The 23170-nt window shown below is 47.6% G+C and overlaps 1 protein-coding gene across 1 annotated transcript in view; it reads left to right on the plus strand.

Moving 5' to 3' along the window:
* Window positions 1-23170, plus strand: part of LOC142572606 (netrin-1-like) — a 196074-nt gene that overhangs the window by 163260 nt on the left and 9644 nt on the right. Inside the window, exons 3-6 of the mRNA XM_075681828.1 lie at window positions 11521-11670; window positions 15678-15722; window positions 17659-17727; window positions 21593-21781. Coding sequence (XP_075537943.1) covers window positions 11521-11670; window positions 15678-15722; window positions 17659-17727; window positions 21593-21781 — 453 coding nt within the window. The remainder of the gene's footprint in view (window positions 1-11520; window positions 11671-15677; window positions 15723-17658; window positions 17728-21592; window positions 21782-23170) is intronic.

Below are 23170 nucleotides of genomic sequence, written 5' to 3' on the forward strand. Positions count from 1 at the left end.
TCTAATGTTCCTTTTCCTTTTGTCCCTCTTTTTGTACAACCACAATCCTCCAACTTGTTTAGGGTAGCAAAGCGAAGTCCCGTCTGATTGACTTCTCTGTATTTAGTTTCTTTTTTTGCTTTCTTTGCATCCCTCTCCTTGAAATCACGTGATTCGAATTCTGTGCTCGCGTCAATGTTAACGCTGCATCACCTCCTCTCGTCCCCGAAGGAGCGTAGCGTACGCGGCAGGCCACCGGGAGCGCCCTGCGGAAAGAAACAAACGCAAGGAAAATGAGCGTCGAGCTCGGACTTCGACCGTAGGACAAGCATAAATGTTCAAGCAAAGTGAAAAGAGAATGACAACAAAGGCGAGTTCACTTGCTTCGCCAGTTTCTATTCATTGCACCTTATCGCTTAAGCTATGAAAACGGCCTCAATCATTCGTGCGCCGTCAACTACCAAGACGGTCTTCGCGACGCGCAACGGAAGCATAGTTTCACGCTGCCACTACTGCCACTCACAGTTGCCACTCAAACTGCCAACTGTAATAGCGATGATGAGCCTTTTGACATAATACTACTAATATGATTATTACACAGCTGATAGAAAAATCGCGTCTGAGGCCCGGCATTTCGAATTTCTTGTTTCTTTAAAATCTAATTTCATTCAAATGATTGTGCAGTTCAGAGACTGCAAGGTTGAGGCCGAATCTACCATTCAGAAAGATAGAGGACGTGAAAAAAATTTAATGAATTGTTAGAAAATAAGAACCTTTGTATTAGGTGCTTCTAATTGTTTCGTCTTTGCTCTGCACAGAAATGGTGGCGCGTATGACAGCTGTAGAGTGGTATATAGCAGCGAATAAAATTCACACACACACACACACACAAAAACACTTATGTACGCGAGCCACGACGATTGTCAAATAAGCGAATAGCCGAACGCTTCTATAAGCAATTCTTTCTATCTAAGGAATGATGCACTTCAAGGCTTATTTATATTTGTCGCAGTGAAAATATTTTGGTAGCGTTTGTTCTTTCATTGCATAATTTCGTAGAAACCAAAGCCGCTAACCAGCACATACGCAGCGGTAGTGTAGGTTCATAGCTACACGCATACACTCTTAGGCAAAGTTACACCCTTTGGCTTGCCCCTTCTGCCACACAACGATAATCGTTATCTGCCTTGATGTATTTCCTTTCTTTAACGCTGTGAGCCCGGTACTTTCCAGTAACGAACTGCACGCGCATTATCAGCATGGAACAGTTTACACCCTTTGGAGTGCCCCTTCTGATAACGCGCGTGCCGTTCGTTACTGGAAAGTTCCGGGCTCGCAGAGTTAAAGAAAGGAAACGCATCAAGGCAGATAACGATTATTGTTGTATTGCAGAAGGGGCAAGCCAAAGGGTGTAACTTTGCCTAAGAGTGTAAGCCGATTCGTCACTATGTGTGTTTTCTCTCTATATATAAAACGCTAGCGCCGCCGTGGAAGGCGGCCTGTAAACCTTGAGACGCCCCAAAGCTCTCGCGCGAGAGCACGTGCGGCTCAAATAGCTGTAATAGTAGGCGTTGCAGAGCACGCACCCTTTGCATCGGCGCCTTTGTGCCAGCGGTGAAAGTTCAACCAGCATCGACTGCCAACCTCGAGAACTGGCGTAACAGCGTGAGAAAGCAATTCGCTTTAGAACAACTGCTCAGGGTGGGACGAGTGACAGCAACGGTGCCAGCTGACCCATATTTTAGGATTTCTCCACCGGTTCTCAAGACCTGATCCGCGCGTTCAAGTCAGCCATATATTGCCCGAACGTATAATAGCATCACGATGTGCCTGCAGAAAACAGCGGACACACAAAATAACACTTGCCCGTCATTATCGAATACCAAAATTACTCAGCTGTTAAATAAAACGTATGGGGACGGTCACTTCGTCCACACGTACGTGTGCGTGCGTGCGTGCGTGCGTGTGTGTGCGTGCGCGCGCGCGCGTGTGTGTGTGTGTGTGTGTGTGTGTGTGTGTGTGTGTGTGTGTGTGTGTGTGTGTGTGTGTGTGTGTGTGTGTGTGTGTGTGTGTGTGTGTGTGTGTGTGTGTGTGTGTGTGTGTGTGTGTGTGTGTGTGTGTGTGTGTGTCCACTTTATTTTTCCCCGTGCTAAATTCGGCGTTCCTGAAACTCCCTCCCGTACGCGCATATTGCCGAGACGCATCGCGGGAAACGTCGTCCGATCGTCGTCACTACTTGGCCCTCGGGTTCTCGGGCGCGGGAGTATAAATTGAAGCGTGTGACTAGCGGCCGATTCCTCGCGTCCTTTTGTGGCGGCGTTCCCCGCAAAAGCCATATGGCACAGCTGACAGCTCCGATAACAATATATGCGACGTCACGCCGGCGTGGGCGAGGTCCCGCGCATTGGACGCGAAGTGCGCCGAGGGCCATCGGCGGTACCCCTCTCTCTCGGGGGGCCCCACGCGGCGACACCTCTTTTGCCGGGCAGCATAAATTGGCGCCGGATACCAGAAAGAGCCAGCGACGGCCGTGGGAGCCGCTGCCGAGCACGGGATACCCCGCCCTCCCCCCCGCCCCCCAGACCCACAGGAGAAGAAGAAACCCCCGTACGTGTCCCCGTGAAAAGAAATTCCTGAGCCCCAGTGAGCCTCCTCCTCTCCTCCTCTTCTTCTAAGGATGCGTTGCTCGCGCACGGCACGTCGTAGCCCGTTGTCGCTGGCTCTTCTCTCGGGACCCCCTGTGTAACCTCCGCCCCCCCCCCCCAACCCCCTAGCACACTTGGAAGCCGAGGGTTGGGTCCGGATGCCGCGCGTTTGGATTGACGGAGAGGGCCATATTTAAAAAGGAAAAGGGACGAAAGGTGCGGAGGCGGCTTGGGGAGCAAGCGTGCATGCCAACGCAGCTGCCCAGGCTATTTACGCTGCTGTCACCTCCAGCGTGGCGAGCTGCGTGTCAGTTGTGCGTGTGTCTGTGTGCGTTTCGTCGGTTGCCGTTTCCTCCGCCGCTGAGGTCTTCGCGGCTGCCGATGTTTGAAAGAGGGAGAGGGCGGGGACCTCGCACATCTCTTCGGGCTGCACGGCGAACGCCACCCCAGTCTGCACGTACTGCCACCTACAGCTCTGCACGTTGTCGTCGCGATCTCGTCTCTGGTGGGTGATGGCGGGACAGTGGTTGTTTGAACAGGGGCGGTGGGAGGACGTGGCTGCCAACTTCGTCGCGGCTAAGCCCCGTTCTAACGTATGCTATTGCTTGTTTTCTTGCCGCCGCATCTCCGCTCGTGCTTGTTTGTCTTCTTTCCCGATCGCGCCTGTATACCATGCTCCAAGCAAAGGGTTTACACATTGGGCCGACGTCCTCTCAAAGTATTTCCATGCCTACCGACAACGAACCGAGAAAGCAGTGAACTCTTTCATATCTTTTCTTTTACCTTATCGAAGAAAAAGAGAATAATGTGTCACAGCAGGGGTTCGGAAGCATATATTACCTCCCTTGCGATATTGAATTCTGTCCTTGAGGAACTACCCGAATGAGTCCGTAAAAACGCGAAGCGGGAAGAACAGGCGCGAGAGGCACTAAAAGTTAAAAAAAAAACATTTAATGACAGTGCGATTGCATGTTCACGGGCTCTGATGCATCCCTGAAATAGTCAACCACCTTAATCGCATTCGTCTCCCATGTCTAGTCAACGTCACTTTCCCATTATCACGTCCGTGCCTTCACATTACCAACCCTGTCTTTTTTAACACTCTTCATTTAGTCGTTTCCGTGACTCTTCGTTGATGGGTCCTTTCCTTACGTCTCCTCTTGCGACGCGAACCGCTTGTTTCCCGAGCAGCGCGCGAACACGTGCTGGGGCTGATGAGCTCGCTTCTCTTACACGTACGAGCATTTCTTCATTGTCCAGCGCTCGGACATCCGCCACTCACGATTGCAATCGACATGACGCCGACACGATCGCTGAGGCGACGGCGCTCGTGGGAGAGTGTATAGGGAATACGTACTTCCTGAGCACTGCCTGGGTATATCTCACCGTCGGGGATGCGGCGATGAAGAAGCGATACAGACTTCACGGCAATACGCACCGCCGCTCGCGTTTATCCCTTTTGCTGGGAAGACGGCACCGTTTTCGTTTTTTTTTCTTTCCTTCAGTAAAACAAACATCAGCATTCCAACACAGAAGACGGCTTACGCGAGCAGAAGAAACGGAAAAGCTTTTCCTACGGCTTGGGTGCCGTAACTTTCGGCTCCGGGTAACCGAATTCAGTGGGAGCGGTGCCAACCGCCGGTCGCCTCGCGGATTCGGGACCGCACAACTCGGGCATGCCACGGCCCACACCCACGACGAAGGATCACGCCGTGGAAGGCTCGAGGGCCTTTTCATCGGGGGTGACGACGTCCGAGAGTTTGTTTATCGAATGCGAGGGGCCTTCGGCACGCGTTCGGAAATAGCAAGTCACTCCTCTATTCCGGGAGTGGCTGCTGCTGCACGATGCCGATGGGTCCTTCCGCGACTGACTCGAAGCGCGCGTCAATGTTTATTCCGGCCCGCTGCGCTATTAGCGGATGCAAGCGCAATGGCAGTGCGTCGAACCGCCGCGGGTCGTTCGCAACTTTTGCATCGCCAAGAAATGGACGCGGGTTACAAATTTAGGGTTGTCGACATTGCCACGTATAGGCTGAGCCCATGCGTCATATCTGATCGTTATCGATTTCAGTTTATATATATATATATATAATGTGTGTGTGCGCGTGTGCGTGTGTGTGTGTGCCGTTGGCGAAGGCGGCGAAGAACGTCTAGCAGGAGTTTGGCGTTCATTGCCGTTTGTTGACCGGATATATTTTTGGTTATATATAGGATGTTTTTTATCAGCTGCCCCCATTTTTTTTAATTGCCTCTGGCAAATAGCACAATTATAATCCTTGAGCTGAATTACCCGATGAGACGGTCATTACTTCTACGAGGAATCAAAATGCTTGATTGAATAGTTAACACATTTGCACTAAGTTTCTCATTAACTACATTACAGCACATATTTCAATCTACCAATGACAACTAGTGAGTTTGGAAGGCACATTGTCCTGGAACGAATTTTAGGATTGGCACCGGTTTCGAAATATGCGACGTCAAACTTGCGGTAAAAATCGCGTGTTCTTCCACTTTTTTTTAAGAAAACGCTGTTTTATGCATTGCAAAGATAACTGGAACGTCAATGCATTTCGTCGGACATTTTGAAAATTAATGTATCGCAAACTGGTGCTCTACTGAACAAATCGGTCCCACTGGATACGCCTTGCGAACTCACCGGCTAAAATTCGCAAATTGAAATGTGTGCCGTAATATAATTACATAAAAAATTCATTTGTGTAATGATTTTAGTTATTCAATTAAGCACCTTTATTTCTCGTAGACGTAATGGCTACCTCATCGAGTAATTGAGCTCAAAGGTTCGAATTGTGCTATCTGCCACAGGCAATTTTTGGAAATCTGTTGCAGCTAAAAAAAGAACACCTGATAGAAACAACTCGCGGCACTGCGTATCCTCCTGAAACAAAACGAGCAAACAAAAAAGACTGGGTGTACATACATACATACATACATACATACATACATACATACATACATACATACATACATACATACATACATACATACATACATACATACATACATACATACATACATACATACATACATACATACATACATACATACATACATACATACATACATACACACACACACACACACACACACACACACACATATATATATATATATGACCATTTTTGGTCAATTACTAAGCATGGATGTCCCAGTGTGACACAACGTGTATGAAGGCTTAAATATACTTAGATATGTGTCGTGCGTATCTGTGCGCACACCTCTCATCAACATTGCTTTCCTACTCACGTGACACGGACAGCTAACAGCCACAGGCGACAAGGCTGGGCTCGCGTCCTGTGCCACTGCTGCTACCTCGCCAACTCAAACAAGGTTCATCAGTTTAATTGATAGATTCCAAGATTGCGCTGGATATCTGCGTGTTATTTAACCTTGTTTGCAAGTCCACTGTGTACGTGTTTCTTATCTCTGATTGCTTGATTCCTTAAGCGTTGCTTATAGGTAGAGCGATCTCTGCAGTAAATCTAGATGGTTTTGTGTCAAAGGCGGCGTATGTGTCCCCGTTACTGCGTCCTGTATTTTCTATAGGACAGCACTGTGCTATAGTTCTGATTCAAAGAGAAGACATGGTTGTTTGGCGACGACGACGGTTACGTGTGTCGGTTCGGAATGGCTTTTCTGGTGGAGTGCTTACTGAGTCAATATGTGCTCGCGTAAACTTTCCGCGAAAAAAGGTAAGAAAGAAACATCCCCTTGAACGCAATTATACAACATTCAACAGCACATAATATAATTCGAAAAAGAAAATAAGTTTTAATGTCATCCATTTTGGATCTTTATTCCAGCCAGCTTTAAAACAGGTCGCGCACAGGTCGATATCAATATTATTCCAGAAGTTTCGATTATCTATAGATTTGTTATGTACTGTCACCCGCAGCAGAGAGAGAGAGAGAGAGAGATGAAGAGGAAATGCAGTGAGGTTAACCAGATATTAGTCTCCGGTTTGCTACCCTACACTGGGGTTGAAAGATAGGGGCTAGAAAGAGGGCACACAGGAAAGGGATAAAAAATTTAAAAAATAAGAAAAATTCACACACAGAGGCACGCACACGAAGGGCGTTCCAGTTAGAGACGTTCACAAAGGCCGGTAGATCGCAAAAAGTGCAGTAGCGCTTGCACGGCCTTCTTATGTGACGTTAGGTCCTGTCGATGATGCAGAATTTCTTCTTATGATAGTGGTCGGTCGTCCAGCTGGTTGAGCTCGTGGCGAAGGGATTCCCTCTGTGGACTGTACTGCGGCCAGTCGCGCAAAATAGGGCCAATCGATTCTTCATGGCTGTAGCGGACACGGGATGGGGTGTCGGCTATCCCTGTGTGGAACACACAGGCTTTGGTAAAAGCAACGCCCAACCACAGTCGATACAAAAGCGTGGCGTCTCCACGGCAAAGCTTTGATGGGACTCGAAGGCTTAATGTGGGATCAAGGGAGTACAGTCGGGAATTCCTGAAATGTGGCTCATTCCATTGCGACGTAGTGCACTGGCGAGCAAGCAGGCGGAGCTTTCGTGCTGCGTCAGTTCTAGAAGGTGGTATTGGTACGTGGTGCTCCTCAATATGGGCTGAACGGGCAGCTTGATCGGCCCGTTCATTGACGATAATCCCGCAGTGACCTGGAAGCCATTGGAAAGTTTCAAGTATTGTTATGACCTCATGCTGTAGCGTCCGGCGCAGCTATTTCTTCGCAGCTAAGTGATCGGGCGGCATCAGAGACGTCACACTCCAGAACTATGCGAACGGTGATTCCAAGACTCGTTCTTTGAAAGAGAAAGAGAGACCGGGGTGGAAATAGATGAAAACGACAAACACACCAAACTAAATGGCCGCGATACCTCCGCGACGGTGTTTCCAGCCTCGCTATCAACTCGACAAGTATCTGCACTCGCGGAGAAAGTGACCGCTTCTCCGGCACTGACTCGCAAGAGAAACAAGGGGGGAGGGGGGGGGGGGGGAGACTGGTCGTCTCTTTCGTCTCTTACACTTCGAAGAGGTGGGGCAAAGAGGGCAAGCAATAGAGCCCCCTGGGGCCAAGCGCCAAGCGCATAGGTAAACGTAGAAAAAAAAAAAAGAAACACCATGCCGCCTCGCCACGCGGTTCAGACGCGTTGCGCGGACCATCCCGAGGGGACAGCGCTGTAGCACAGAAGACGGTTAACCGTCAGACCTGCGCCCCGCGTAAGAACTGGGCTGCTGCGTATTCCGAGTACACGCGGCACGCGTGTCTAAAGCGGGACCCGCGGAAAAGCGCGGGCCCCCTAAATTTGAAGTTACGACAGCCGAGTCCATGCTCCCCCCACTGCTATCCGGGAGCGGCATGCGGAGCAGCCGGCCGGTGGGCCGGCACGAAGCTTTACGGTCTTGTTAGCCCGCTGCCGAGGAGACAGGTATGGACGTGCGCGCGGATGCGAAGCGCGTGCACGCGCCCTGGGAGAGCGCCCCGCTGCGCATAGCGGCTGATCGAAAGCAACCTGCGGCTTCCGCGAACCCTTCCAGCGAGAGCTTCTTTCTTTCTTTCTTTCTTTCTTTCTTTCTTTCTTTCTTTCTTTCTTTCTTTCTTTCTTTCTTTTTTCTTTCTTTCTCTTTTTTTTTGTTTACATGGTTACCTGCGCTGAAGGTACTAGGCCTATAAAAACCGTGCACGCAGTTAGAGCCCTAGAGCAGTCGTGGAAGGGCTGCAAACGCAGATCCCCTGAGCTACTGCGAGGGAGTGAGAGCACGAAAGAAAGGTACCTATAGCATGAATAAAATGTGAGTAACGGGATTCTGCGCGACGTTATGGCTTTCAATGTCTGTGAAGATTCGGCATAATTTCGCCGAACGTTCCAGTGACTCCTTCCTGTACTACGGTTCCGCTTTATCTATTCGTTCAACGTTACGAATCTCCAATGCTGAGTCATTGGCGCAGCGACAAGACATTGCGACTTTTCTGAGGGCGTGACTGCGCACTTCGTCTCGCTAAAGCCCTTCAGCTACACGTGATACCCAAAGTTGGAGTCAGTCGAGCACAAACCGAATTCACAAAGCTGTTTGGAGGAGTGTCAGATTGCCATCGGTCGCCGACACTTGTTGTAAAATCAGTGTCATTGAATGCTACGAGTGAACAATTTTGTTAAGCTGGGCTCTGGATGGTTAACGCTGTCGTTTCAGAAAAATGGACATTGAATCCATTGCTATAAGTGACAATTACGGCTCTGTCTACCAACATACTTTATTCATAAGTTTAGTTTCTCTACCAAGTAACTACGACTGTAGAAATCCCAGTCGTCAGTCATTTAATACACGATCGACGCACGTGGAAACCGTTTGTTTTAGTGATCCTACTAACCGAGAAGTGTAAATATATCCTCCTAAATAATTGGCAAGAACAGTTCCGAACAATGTGGGCCTACATCTACTAAGCTATGTGGCCCTGTAAGTCTGCTTTTTCTTGGTACTTTTGTCATGCGTGGTGAAGCTATCGGCAATCCAGAAGCGATCTATCTCATGATAGAGCCGAACGCTGCAAAAGACCGGTCGACGACTGCGTCGAAATGGGGCTTCTGCACAACTTGACAGTCACTTTAGCCTACGCTAAAGAGGATGTAGGCGAAAACCTGCACGCTCACGAGACATTCTTTACTTGACATTTTCATTCTAATGCGTTGTTACTTCCTATTACTTGTTTTCTCCCACCAAATGTCAATGTCGTAGGTTCGATTGCCTTAATCAACTTCTCTAATTAACACCGAAGATCATGGGTTGGACTCCCATAATATGTCGTGAATACGAGCGGCTTAATTACCTATACCTTAATTAACTGTACCTTAAATAACCCCACAGGTCGGGGGTTCGACTGTTTCGAGTGCCTTAATGAACTTCGTCATAATTAACACTAAAGGTCATGGGTTCGACTCCCACCAGAGGTCATGGGATCGACTCTCGACCTGCACAATGTCAACTGAAATCCAGCTTGGAGATATGGCGGTTCGCCCATATCTCCAAGTTAGTTCGACTCCCGTCAAAGGTCGTGGGCTCGAGTACCTTAATTAACCATATCTTAATTATCTGCGCCTTAATTATATTTACCTTAATTAACGCCACAGTTCGTGCACACGCTTCTTCTTCCCCTCGGCTCGACGCTTTCTTATAAAGAAATTGATGGTCTAATTCGCCCTAATGAACACTAACGGTCATGGGTTCGACTCCCACTAAAGGACGAAAGTCAATTATTTTCGCCTCAGTTAACACCACAGGCCGAAGGTTCGACTCCCACCAAAGATCAAGGTTTCGACTACATATGAATTTTGGTGCCATAACGCCGCGCACGGCGCAACGCCGGACGTCGGATTTTTCGTCCCATCGGATTTCGCCTTACTAGCCAGACGTGATGCGCTTGCTCACAAAAGATACAAAACTAGCCCAGCAACGCGTTTTGTTGAGCTGTATTCACGCCTTTACCCAGCTTAGCTTAGTTTTGATGACTTCATTGTTTAGCTGTGGTCGACGGCGGTTACCATGAAGGGCTGCACGCTTAGAATTTTTAGATACTCTTCATTGGTAAGTGACGTACCGTTGCGCGTACATTCACGCGGCTCATGTAGAGCAGATCGCGTGCAGAAAACGGTTCATCTAAAGCAGCCTTCAGTTGCCGCGGTATCCGCACGTTAGCGCGTTTTATGCTACCGGCGTTCCTGTGACACGGATTGCACGCTGACGGCGCACTTCTATCAATACTCCTATCATCATCGTAATCATCATCCTCGTCCTCGTCGTCATCATCATCATCATCATCAGCCTGGTTACGCCCACTGCAGGGCAAGGGCCTCTCGCATACTTCTCCAACTACCCCGGTCATGTACTAATAGTGGCCCTGTTGTCCCTGCAAACTTCTTAATCTCATCCGCCCACCTAACTTTCTGCCGCCCCCTGCTACGCTTCCCTTCCCTTGGAATCCAGTCCGTAACCCTTAATGACCATCAGTTATCTTCCCTCCTATTTACATGTCCTGCCCATGCCCATTTCTTTTTCTTGATTTCAACTGCGATGTCATTAACTCGCGTTTGTTTCCTCACCCAACACTCTTTTCTTATCCCTTAACGTTACACCCATAATTCTTTCCATAACTCGTTGCGTCGTCCTCAATTTGAGTAGAATCCTTTTCGTAAGCCTCCAGGTTTCTGCCCCGTACTTGAGTACTGGTAAGACACAGCTGTTATACACTTTTCTCTTGAGGGATAATGGCAGCCTACTATTGATGATCTGAGAATGCCAGTACTCCTATAGCTCTCCTCAAAACTTCGCGGTTTCGGGGTCCTCGATGCGATGATAGTGAAGATGTGATACGTCGCGAGGGCGGAATATTATGAGCCGGAAGGATATTGCATTGCCAGGTTATAATATCAATACTTAACAGGTCAGTGATAAAACTCCTCAACGCTGACCTTTACGCCTTTCTCAAATCTATCTATCTATCTATCTATCTATCTATCTATCTATCTATCTATCTATCTATCTATCTATCTATCTATCTATCTATCTATCTATCTATCTATCTATCTATGTCTGTCTGTCTGTCTGTCTGTCTGTCTGTCTGTCTGTCTGTCTGTCTGTCTGTCTGTCTGTCTGTCTGTCTGTCTGTCTGTCTGTCTGTCTGTCTGTCTGTCTGTCTGTCTGTCTGTCTATCTATCTATCTATCTATCTATCATGCACTTCTGTTCCCGTAACTTGTCTCGATAAAGTCAGATTGCATGGACCGACGAAAAGACCCAGCGAAATTGTTTGCATACGACGCGAATGCAGATGGCGCCACGCAGAGTGCGTGCAGCCGACAGCGCTTTTGCAAAATGCTCAGTTGAGTGACCTCACACGTACGCACTCGCAGCGTGTGACTGCCACCCGGTGGGCGCCTCGGGGCGCACCTGCAACCAGACCACGGGCCAGTGCCCCTGCAAGGACGGCGTCACCGGTACCACGTGCAACCGCTGTGCCAAGGGATACCAGCAGAGCCGGTCGCCCATTGCGCCATGCATCAGTGAGCCGCCCCTTTTCCTTGCCTTTGGTTTTTGCCTTGCTCTCTCTGCAGTGTTCGCGCGAGTAGGAAGCTCACGCGCTATGGCTGGCAGTGGCTGTTGTGCCTCACTTCGTAATCGAACCCTTCAGATGATGCGAAAATCTGCCGTCTTAGCTGCCCAAAGTAAAATAATTTTCGTCATAAATTGACTTACGGTTGTCTAAATTTTACGAACTTAAAATAGGCACGGATTTTCCTTATAGACAGTGTAATAAATGCTATTACTGATCCTTTAACTCATTTCCTCCTTTATTTATTTTTTTTAACACAGTGCTGCCGTTTCTCTTAATTGTCTTAAGTTTACCGTTGATATCGCCCTCTGAGGTGCTCTGGTATCTTTCCCAGTGCCGAGAATCCCGTTTTCTTTGGCTTTTTAACTTCAATCTCCACTTTCTCGTGTCGATGTAGCTGTCGTATATTTTCGTAATATGGTCAAATAATTCAACGATCACTCGGTGAAGCCTCGAACAATTCATGGTCATGCAAGATTGACCCATGCACTCACATACCTTTGGAACAAAGTGACATGCATGACTAAATTTTATAAGAAATTTTCCATGCGCACGTCGATACGTAGGAACACTTTCATAGTGCATCACATTAGCTTATCGCTGGGCACACAGCAGCGACGTAATGCGTTTCCTGGCACTGGAAAGTCCATTTAAGCCTAAGAGGTAGGTATTTGCCACCTACAACACTTTTCCTCAGTTTATTTAGAGTATTATGGATAGTAGTGGGGATTTATTTTTCACGCACTTAGAATGAACACGATGACATGTCATCATCGACCATCATTCATGCATTACGCTGTATTTTCAAAGCAACGGAATGTAACGGAGCTCAAAATTAAAAAAAAAGAAGGGAGGGGGAGGGGGACAGTGGAGGAATGGCCGAAGCGAATGAGTACAGCGAGCAACAGGAGTGCTCGAACGCGAAGGAATAACGCAGACCTGAGGGACGGCCAGTAAAAAGAAAAAAAAATGAGATTGTCGCCACACGCGCCCGCACGATAGGCAGGGAATACCACCGCGGCCACTCTCGAGTCGTTCCCGCTCCATTACCTTGTCTCCCCCGCCATTCCTCGCATCATAGGTCATTATATGAGCATTTTTTTTTCCTTTTGTTGATTTCTCCTATATCACGGGCAAAACCCAAGTGTCCTGAAATTTCACACAGCGGGATCTCGCCTCTGCCGAAAAAAATATAAGAAAAAGAAAAAGGAGGAAAGACAGGTGGGGAGTGGGTGGAGGGGAAGGAAATGTATATGGTGGGGGAGTAGATGGGAGAACAGAAATCGGGAGGAGACGGGGAGACGTGGGTGCCGTCACTAGCGTGCCGTACATAATGCGAACCACCGGCTCGACCGCGCTCGGCGTCGCGCGCTACCATACCGACCGCCCGACCACTTTAGTGTAGGAAAGGAAAGGAATAAAAGGAGGGGTAAAAGGCAAACACATTAGGCCTAGACGTCCTGAACTTTCCTCATTCTTTCTTGCGTTACTTTCCTCCACGCTTTCAGCACCCCCTACCCCTCCATCTCGCAAATCCTTTCCCAAATGTTATACGTTCTATCCTTCCCCATTACGCTTACATTATTTTTTTTCTCGCTCTCGCCCGCGTTAACATTATGGAAAGCAAGCGAGGCAGACACGCAGTGAGATCGCAGAAAGCAGACGGCAAATGCAGACCGTTCGCTACCACCCCCCTCAGCTCTACCCCCCTCAGCTCTATCTTTGTACCTTGCCTTCTGTCACCCGCGTATAAACGCGCCAACACATAAACACGTCACGGTAAACAACCGAGACTGCATCGCCGCCGCCCACCGACCCTCGCCGCTCTTTTCTATTACTAAGAAAGAAAATTGTGGCGTGATAAAAGAAAAAACGAACACGAGTTATAAAAAGTATGCGAGCAGCGGTGGCGGTGAGCACCAGTATGCTTTCGGGCGCGGGATGTTTGAAGGTATTCGGCAAATTTGCCGAAATGCGTATCAATCACGTTCCCCGCGCCGTTTTCCAGTCTTTCGCCTCCTTCCCCTCTTCTCCTCCTCTTCAATTTCTGGCCCCTTCTCTTCCTTTTTCGGCATACAGCTCCCGCGCTGCTTCTATGTAGGTAACGTATGGAAGACCTGAGAGCGTTACACGTCTGGCTATCCGCAGGCGCACTAAACGACGCGAGAGCTGCGACCGAGAAGCTCGAGGAGTGAACGAACAAGGAGGCGAAATAGAGCGGGAGGAAAAAGAAACCCATAAATCTACGTTAGCCGCGCGATTCGCTATGCGCAACTATTATGGAACCCGCCAGCCACTCCCGAGAAATGCCGCGGCCTGCTCGGCTGCTTGCTAGCCGACCGGCCGGTCTCGTCGCCTGTTAGACGCGTCTCCCCACTCCCCCGTTTTGGGAGTGCTGCTTCATTTTTTTTTTCTTATCGATACTTTTTCCTGCCGTCTCTCCTTCAATTTGAGTGCACTTGGGCATAGCCGCATAAGAGCCAGCGGCGAGATATCCGAGGCAAATGAGCCGGCAAATCCCACTGTGGCACTGAAGTGCCCGCAGCTCAAGAAGTTAGCCATCGTCGGGAGGGAATAAGCAGAATCTGCGAGGCGCGCGTGAGCGCCTCGAATCAGCGGTGCGCGCAGACTGGACGCGCGAGCATGATCGAGCATACTTTAGCAGGAACATATAGGTTCCATCGTGAGCTAGGTTGTGTCAGTCACAGGGCAGCGTGTGTACCGGTCTTGTGAGATACACGATTGAACACGACGCCCAACGTCTACTTCGTTCAACGGTTTCTTCAGAAGTGCAGGAACTGTAATTCGCTATAAACTTTGTACGTTGAGGTACGTACGTTACCGCTTTTGGACAGATTACGATGAGAAAATGAAGAAGAAAATAACGACGCGAATGTGCATGCAAATAAGACTTTTATATTGAGACCCTTAATTATTTCGCTCTTAGATGTCCTCAAGGCCGTAAAAGGGGGAGGGTTAAGGAGTTATGAGCTCCTCTCCCCCCAAAAAAAACAATTATTGCTGCGGCGATATACCGTTTACCACAACTTACATATATGTCAATATATAAACATGTCAAAATATGTTATATAGTTACACTACTATATATGTCAGCGGTGTGTAAACGCGGCTAACATGTGCGAAAGTCAGACCTTGTCCGGCCGGTTTCCCTGTAGTCTATTCAAGAGTCATTTCAAGCTGTGAAAACGATTATGTGCATGGGAATTGAAGACGCGTTCAGTGCGCTAGTTTAAATCCAACCAAAGTTGTAGTCAAAATAACTTGTTCTTGGGCTATTTGGTTGTTTCTCGGTAAAGCTATCGTAGCGCGAATAAAGCAGACACCACAAAGACGACACAAGTCCGTGATGTCCGGTGTGGTATTTCTTGTGTCTGTTTTATTCGCGCTGCCATGGCTTTACCAAGGTTGAAGTATTTGAGTTGTAATTGCTAACGCCCACCGCTAAATAGCCAAGTACTTTCTTTCCGTACCTTCCGCAAAACAACACGCAGCATGTCCTCATGCGCTACACGTATAGCAGACGCAGGCAACAACTGCTCAGAGCACGCCACGGCCTTTAATTAATACGTGAACGGGGACATAAAAGATGTGGACTGGAGGACACGGCACAAATAAAACACACATGCAGGCGTCAACAACAACACACGCGAGAACTTCTGCCCGTGTGTGTGTGTGTGTGTGTGTGTGTGTGTGTGTGTGTGTGTGTGTGTGTGTGTGTGTGTGTGTGTGTGTGTGTTATCTGTGCCTCGCACTTTTGTTTTTGTCTAGACTAAGGTTCGTACGTTGGTCCTTGCCCAGGCTAAGGTTTTGTTTTATCGCGCCAGCCAAGTGGTTGTCTCTTCCTTTTGCCGCAAATGTCTGACGCCTATAACAGCAAGTGGAACAAGTTGCAAATGCTTTTTGTACTCAGTCTGTTCCGAAACTTCTACTTCGCAGAAATACCTGCGGTGGACCATTCAGTTATGGCAGCTGGAGGACCTGGTAAGTGTGCTTTCGCTCCGCTTTTCGCTTATGTTTCTCCGGGACGCTTAGAAATGGAACAGGAAATGTTATTTTCGACAGCGGATAGAGCAATACTGTTCGCCCTTGACGTGCTTGACAGGAAGAGTCATTATAAGAACTGCATTGTGGACTCTTTATTCATTCTTTATACTGGGCGTTCAAAATTAAGCTTTATGGTTTTCTTAAAATTAGGCACTGGGAGGCACGCGAAGGCCACCTGTGCAAATAGTTATGTGGCTGCAGGGGGACACAAAGTGAGATCATAATTATCACTGTCAACAGCCCAATTGACTAAAGTTGACTAATTAACTTTTTCTTGACTGCAGTAAGTGGGTATGTTTGTACTGAAAAGTTAGAAGCAGTCGTGTTCCTACACAGTATCAGTTGGAAGAATGATCTATAGCGTGTCTGTGCTCCGAGATATCCGACTCCAAATTTTAATTATTGTTCGCATGATTACGCATGCAAGAGAGTGATGATCGGCGCAAAGCTCCTCCCTGATGTGATGCCTACGGCGTTTAGCCTGACAACAGGGCGGAGGCATGGGCAAAGATGAAAACTGTACCCCTTCTCTCGGCTGGTGAAATCAAGATATGACAGCGCAGTGCGCCGTGCATTTGTTGCTCTTGGTTTCAATAAAGCTGACAATAGCTAGAAATCAGCAGTGACTTTATTTGCGTAGCCCAGGCACGGACCATGCTTACTCGTCTAGTCACCACTACGCACGCGCGCTGCCCTCCGGTTCCCGCTCGCGCCATTATCTCGACATGGCAGATGCCGCCATCGTTACAGGCTGTGCGATCGCGTGTTACGACAGTGGTTCAGGGTTCTTCCATTTTTTTATTTCGCCGGCCGAGACGGGAAGGGACACAGTTATCACCGTTGTCAATGCCTTCTCCCCGTTGTCAGTCTAAACGCCGCACGCAACAGCCGCGTCACATCAGGGAGGAGCTTTGCGCCGATCCTCACTCTCTTGCATGCGTAATCACGCGAACGACAATTAAAATTTGGAGTCGGATATCTAGGAGCACAGGCACGATAGAAGAATTTTTCCAACTGATACTGTGTATAAACACGACTGCTTCTAACTCTTCATTACAAACATACCCACTTACTGCAGTCAACAAAAAGTTAATTGTTCAATTTTAGTTAATTGGGCTGCTGACAGCGATACTTATCATCTCATTTTGTGTTCCACTGGCCACATAACTTATTTGCACAGGTGGTCTTCGCATGCCTCCCAACTCCTAATTTTAAGAAAACCATAAAGCGTAATATTGAACACCCTTTATAAAAGGTAAGATAACAACTACACGCGTTCTCCATACGTAAGATTCAGCGTCTACATTGACGAAATGCTACAATACAATTGAATTGTATAAAGTTCGTAAGTGTTCATCATCACCACAGCGCGGATGAAGGTGGACTACGTAAAAGAGATTGTACACACAGGACTCGTACCTCTTTACTCTGTGAAAGCCTTTTGTTTCTGGTGCTGTCAAGATAACCTTAAGAAAACCGCAAAAAAGAAATGGAAAGTTTGCCACAGAGAATCGAAGAATCGAAGATTTAGTACTCTTTTCGTATCACATCCGCCTTTGAAGCAAAATGTGTTGTCAAAATGCGTATAGTTCTGGGGATGATTCACAAAGCTTTTCCTTCATAAGTGCCGTTTGGCATTGGCTAGTCGCCTTCGCCAACATAATGTCAAACATCCCAAATTGGCTCTCATCTGCTCGCGCGAGCAGTTCTCGCGTGAAAACATTTTTTATAAATGCGTGTTTGTAAATGTCTATTTTTATTTTGTAAATGTGGCTCTCTGGTGAACGAGCTTTGATCGTTAGTACCATCGAGCCAAGACACAAATATGTGCCCAACGAGATTCACAATGTGCTATTCTTTTGTGTTTGCCCAGAACAATGCTCGAAATGCAAAACGACGACAAAAAGAATCAACCAGAGAAAGTACTGCAAGCGGGACTTCGGTAAGTCGACTGAATTAACCGTTCGCAAGGTGCTTCCGCCTCGTCGTTTCTATAATAATCAGCGAACTCGTTCTATTCTACGATATGGTTGGGGGTATGCATTCCATAAACTCTCTAATGTTTTTTTAATGCTAGGTAGATATTAAATTGAAAGTAACAAATAGCGTTACTTCTGCTGAAACTGCATTCGTCGGGTCAACAATAATAAAGCGGACGATGGGCGAGAGAAAGTTGCGCCGTATGTTGCAGAATGATGATGATGATGATGATGATGATGATGATGATGATGATGATGGCGGTGATTATTATTGTTGTTGTTGTTGTTGTTGTTGTTGTTGTTGTTGGGAGGAGGAGGAGGAGGAGGAGGAGGAGGAGGAAGGACCAATAATGGCCAAAGAGCGTCGCAGAGTATTACCGAAAGCTTGAGAACTTGTGCCTATTGAAAAAAAGAACGCATGCCCTGGTGCCAATAACTTGATTTAATCACATCGGTTTGTAAGGGGCTCTATATGATTATATCGGACCGTTGTATGTGGGCGGCATCGGGCTCTTACGGCACGACGTTCGTCCAGAATAAATTAGCTTGGAATTAATCGATAATTTGTAAGTAAACAAATACACTCTTCTCGGGAAGTAGGTCCCTATCCTCTACGCAACAGCTAAATGCTTCCTGCAGCAAAAAAAAAAAAGAAAGAAAGATTAGGGGTGGAGGGTGAGGCTTTAACCAACACAGTAATTGCAGGAATACTTCAGCATTGAAATTTTGGTACCATGTCTGGTATTTATTTATTTATTTATTTATTTATTTATTTATTTATTTATTTATTTATTTTCAAAACCCTCGAACGACCAGAGCATTGTAGATGGGAATGGTTTCAATACAGAAGAAAATTGAAGAAACAAATATTTAGATAATGATACGCAAAAATGGGATACGTACTATACATAGCAGTTGGTATATAGTGGTAATGGCATTCACTAGAAAAAAATAATAATAAATGCCCTCAGAGCAGTAATCGTCAATCACGTAAGCTATTCACAGTAAAAAAAAAAAGAAAGAATTAAGAATGATTTTTTTTTTAAGTAGTCGGCTGCTGGCTGATACGACATCAGTGGTTGGGCAGTTCCGGCTGCCAGCATAGTATGTGGCCTAAGTAAGTCAAAATATATTTTAGTTTGACAAAGAGGGGGACTCAACGTTATTATGCCGGTGCAGCTCGGGAGGACGCGTACGCAGGTATGTTGACGAGCTCGCTGAGCGAGGACTGTTGCTGATAAGCCTTACGAAGAAGGCAAAGCCGAGCGAATCTCCTGCGTAGACACGTGGACGACAAGACAGGCAAATTATAGACGAGTTTCGCGGCGAGTTTCACTATGTGTCATCGCTATGCACGGCAAAGCACGCCGGTGGTATCTGTTAGTCCTTAGTGTGGGGGCTGACATAACAACTATACGTGGTAAGAAGCGTGCTGTGTCTGTACCACGAGAAGAACGCGCCCCTCGAGATCAAGGTGCAGGGAGGTGCGAATAAAATATACTCTACAATATGAGTGTGGTTAGGATCAGGCACAACATCCTATACTTTCCCCTAAATGTCCCTAAAAAAGACACACAGTGACATTGGCTTCGGCATTCCCTTCGATGCTGTTTGGAACCCAAGTGCAGCGGGAAAGCGCCTAAGACTACACTCACATCATGGCGCCGACAACAAAAACCGATGTGCATGTTCGTTGAACGCGGTAAAATTGATCTATTCTTGCACTGGCTCTAGTAATCGCAAGAATCCCGACACATATGCACGGAAAATGAGACGAACTATGAAATTGTGGAATTGAATTCGAATAGTATGACTAGAGCAATGCAGTGATTCTTTTTTTTTTTATTCGTTCAGAAAGGGGATAAGAAACGCCAAACGAAAAGCTACTACATAAAGTACCTTGAGAATATTTGAGGCCTCTTACAGACAGCACAAAGGCGTGGTCAGCAACAGTTCCCAGTTAGAAATATAAATTCTACAACACTCAATCAAGCTTGTTGTCAACCAAAGTTATAATTTTATCTCAAATCCACTATCTTTAATAATTCAAGAAGACGGCCATCGGAGAAAAACGTGGCATGTGAAGATTTGTTTCCAGATGAACTTGTGTCATTAGTGCTGTATTGGTATCGCGGAAGCGCCAAAGCGCCGAGCTCAAGATGAATTTATGCTTGTAAACTTTAAAAGCTCTCCGCCGGACAGCGCGGTACATCTCCGCAGATTTCCAGCCGCTCTGCCACGAATTAGGAAAAACGGCCACGTATAAGAGGGAAGCCGCTTTTTCCCTGCGATCATAGCTCGCGCCTTTTTTGTTATCGGAATTTTAGTATACGCTTAAGTAACAAGCACTCGTCGGACATGGAAAAAAAGATCATGTGTGCAAAACCAACACACAAAAAAAGAAAGCTGTGAGGGTATGCGCAAGACAGCTTTTTTTTTGTTGTTGTTGTTCCTGTTCTTCTTGCATAAACACAGAATCTACAGTGGTCCTTCTTATCGACCATCTCGCATAGAAACGGAGACCTCGCGAGAAAGACGCTGTCCGCAGCAATCTGGCGTCATGTCGGTGCTTTATCAAGGACTGAAGCCGGCTCGAGGATGGGGGGAGTTGAGACAGGTGGCTCTGGAGGGTGTACCGACACATCCGTGCGCGTCTGGTGCGACGCCAAGAGGTGGTCGGATAGCCGTGCGGATGAGACCGGACACGGAGCAGTTGAAGAAAAGCGCCCCCCCCCCCCGCGCACCCTGCCCAGCATGCACCGCGAGAAGCGAAACCCCGCCAACCCCGACTTCTCATGGCCGGCCTTGAAAAAAAAAGAGAGAAAAGAGAAGAAAAGCCGCTGCGCGAAACGGGGGCTTCGATAACAAGCCCAATAAAACTCTCCGTGGTCCTCGCGACTTCTGTGGCACACAGCGCGCCGCGGATGGAGCAACTCCGCGGAGCATGACTCGTGCGCCCCAACAGACTCCTTCCTATCTGTCCGTTTTACTTTTCCCGCTCGACAAGCCTGCGCAACGCAAATTCCACGGCAGGTCGTAAATAATAAAGGCATGTCGAGAAGTACAAGTTGACGGTTCGCTCACTGCGCCGGGATGCGCGCACGCGCCCGACGATAAGTGTGCGTGCCGCCGCCTCTGTGTGCCCACGGGCGGCGCTGCTGCAGGGTGTGCGGGGAGCATGTGCACGATCGAGGTCATCGCTTCGACCACTGGCAGCGCAACGGTCCGGCTCCCTTGACTGAAAGGGACGCCCAGAAGGAATAAACAATAGGCTGCATCGGTAAAATATACTTTAGCATAAGCAAGAAAAAAGGTACCTTCGAGTTCTCACCAGCTGAAATAAACTTAACAGCATCTGCTCAAAGCTCGTTAACTGTTTAACTGCAAGTAAGGAGTACACACTCGTTCTAAAGGAATCGAGGATTTCATCTATAGGCACACCGCGGTAGCTCAGTGGCTATGGTGTTAGTTGCACTGCTGAGCTCGAGGTCGCGGGTTCGATCCCAACCGCGGCGGCCCCGTTCCGATGAGGGTGACATGCAAAAATACTCGTGTAGATAGGCTTAGGTGCACGTTAAGGAAGCACAGGTGGTCAAAATTAATCTGTATCTTCGGGATTGTTTTCTACAACCGGACACAATGGTGGAGAAAGTAGCCCTCAACAGCTTCGCTGTAAACCATGGCGACATTTCCGTCCACCAAGCCATAGAAGGCCTCTTAACGAAGGCGAGCTGTCTGCTACAAATCACGGTCCGATCGTATGTAGCTGCAAGAGCGATGATTTCAATGACACGTGATCGTGTTCTTCTGTCACTGTTCCTGTCACAGCCATCCAGGCCAATGTGCTGTCCCGAGAGACGGTGGGCAGTTGGGTGCGGTTCAACATCCAGGTGGTGGACATCTTCAAGTACGGCCCGTCTAAGGTGCGGCGCGGCAACGACTTCCTTTGGGTGCCCATGGCCGACCTGGCCTGCAAGTGCCCAAAACTAAGGCTCAAGAGCAGCTACCTCATTCTGGGTGAGGGCTTACACTATCTATCTATCTATCTATCTATCTATCTATCTATCTATCTATCTATCTATCTATCTATCTATCTATCTATCTATCTATCTATCTATCTATCTATCTATCTATCTATCTATCTATCTAATCTTCGACGTTATTGGCGTGCCAGACGCAAACGCTATAGCGTGGTTTCGAACGCTCCCGTTTGATGAAGTTTTCAGTGCACTGTTACTTTGAAGGGAACGACGTGCAACCGTCACTATTAACGCGATAGCGTTAAGGGCCCCGTGTCGCAGAAAATTCGGTGTCGGCGTAGGCGTCGGCGTCCGTGGCAGAGAAAATAATACCGAACCACGCAGTCCCTCCGCGTAGCGCGTAGGCATTGCTGAACTAGCTCAATTTCTGAAAGTAAGATGCGTCAGAAAATTCATAAAGTGCGACTTACACACAACCTGCAGACATGATAGCGTCGGATTGTAATTTGAATATACGAGAAAGCACAATTCTGGTATACGCGGAAGCTCAAACACAAACCTTTTTTAACGCGATATTCCAGCTGTTTGAGGTCTGTCTGAAAGTAAGAGCGGCGTGGCCCTCTCGTTTCCTTCATCATCATAATCATCAGCCTGGTTACGCCCACTGCAAGGCAAAGGCCTCTCCCATACTTCTCCAACTACCTCGGTCATGTACTAATTGTGGCCATGTCGTCCCTGCAAACTTCTTAATTTCATCCGCCCACCTATCTGTCTGCCGCCCCCTGCTACGCTTCGCTCCCCTTGGAATCCAGTCCGTAACCCTTAATGACCATCGGTTATCTTCCCTCCTCATTACATGTCCGGCCCATGCCCCTATTTTTTTTTCTTGATTTCAACTAAGATGTCATTAACTCGCGTTTGTTCCCTCACTCAATCTGCTCTTTTCTTATCCCTTAACGTTACACCCATCATTCTTCTTTCCGTAGCTCGTTGCGTCGTCCTAAATTTAATTAGAACCCTTTTCGTAAGCCTCCAGGTTTCTGCCCTGTACGTGAGTACTGGTAAGACACAGCTGTTATACACGTTTCCTTCAATCACCATCAAAAATTTAGTGCCCTTCTACTCTGTGAAGAAGGATAACCAGTGAAGCTGTATTGGAATGACTATATTGACAACTATATTGAATTATATGGTTATTGCTATATTGATTGAATAAAGACATATACACGTAACCTCGTGCTCTTTATCGTCATTATTTTGTCTCATTCATTGCCACAGTGACATTCCTTTGTGGTCGCTGTGCTACACCGCGATCAGTATACTGCTATGCTAGACACGTTCTTGCCAAAGGTTAAGTCTATACATGACCGGTAACGCGTGGTCGGCACCATTGACATCGGTGTAGCACCGTTCCAACAGGAAGGAT

The sequence above is a fragment of the Dermacentor variabilis genome, chromosome 2, assembly GCF_050947875.1.
Source record: "Dermacentor variabilis isolate Ectoservices chromosome 2, ASM5094787v1, whole genome shotgun sequence".
In the NCBI taxonomy this organism is placed as follows: domain Eukaryota; kingdom Metazoa; phylum Arthropoda; class Arachnida; order Ixodida; family Ixodidae; genus Dermacentor; species Dermacentor variabilis.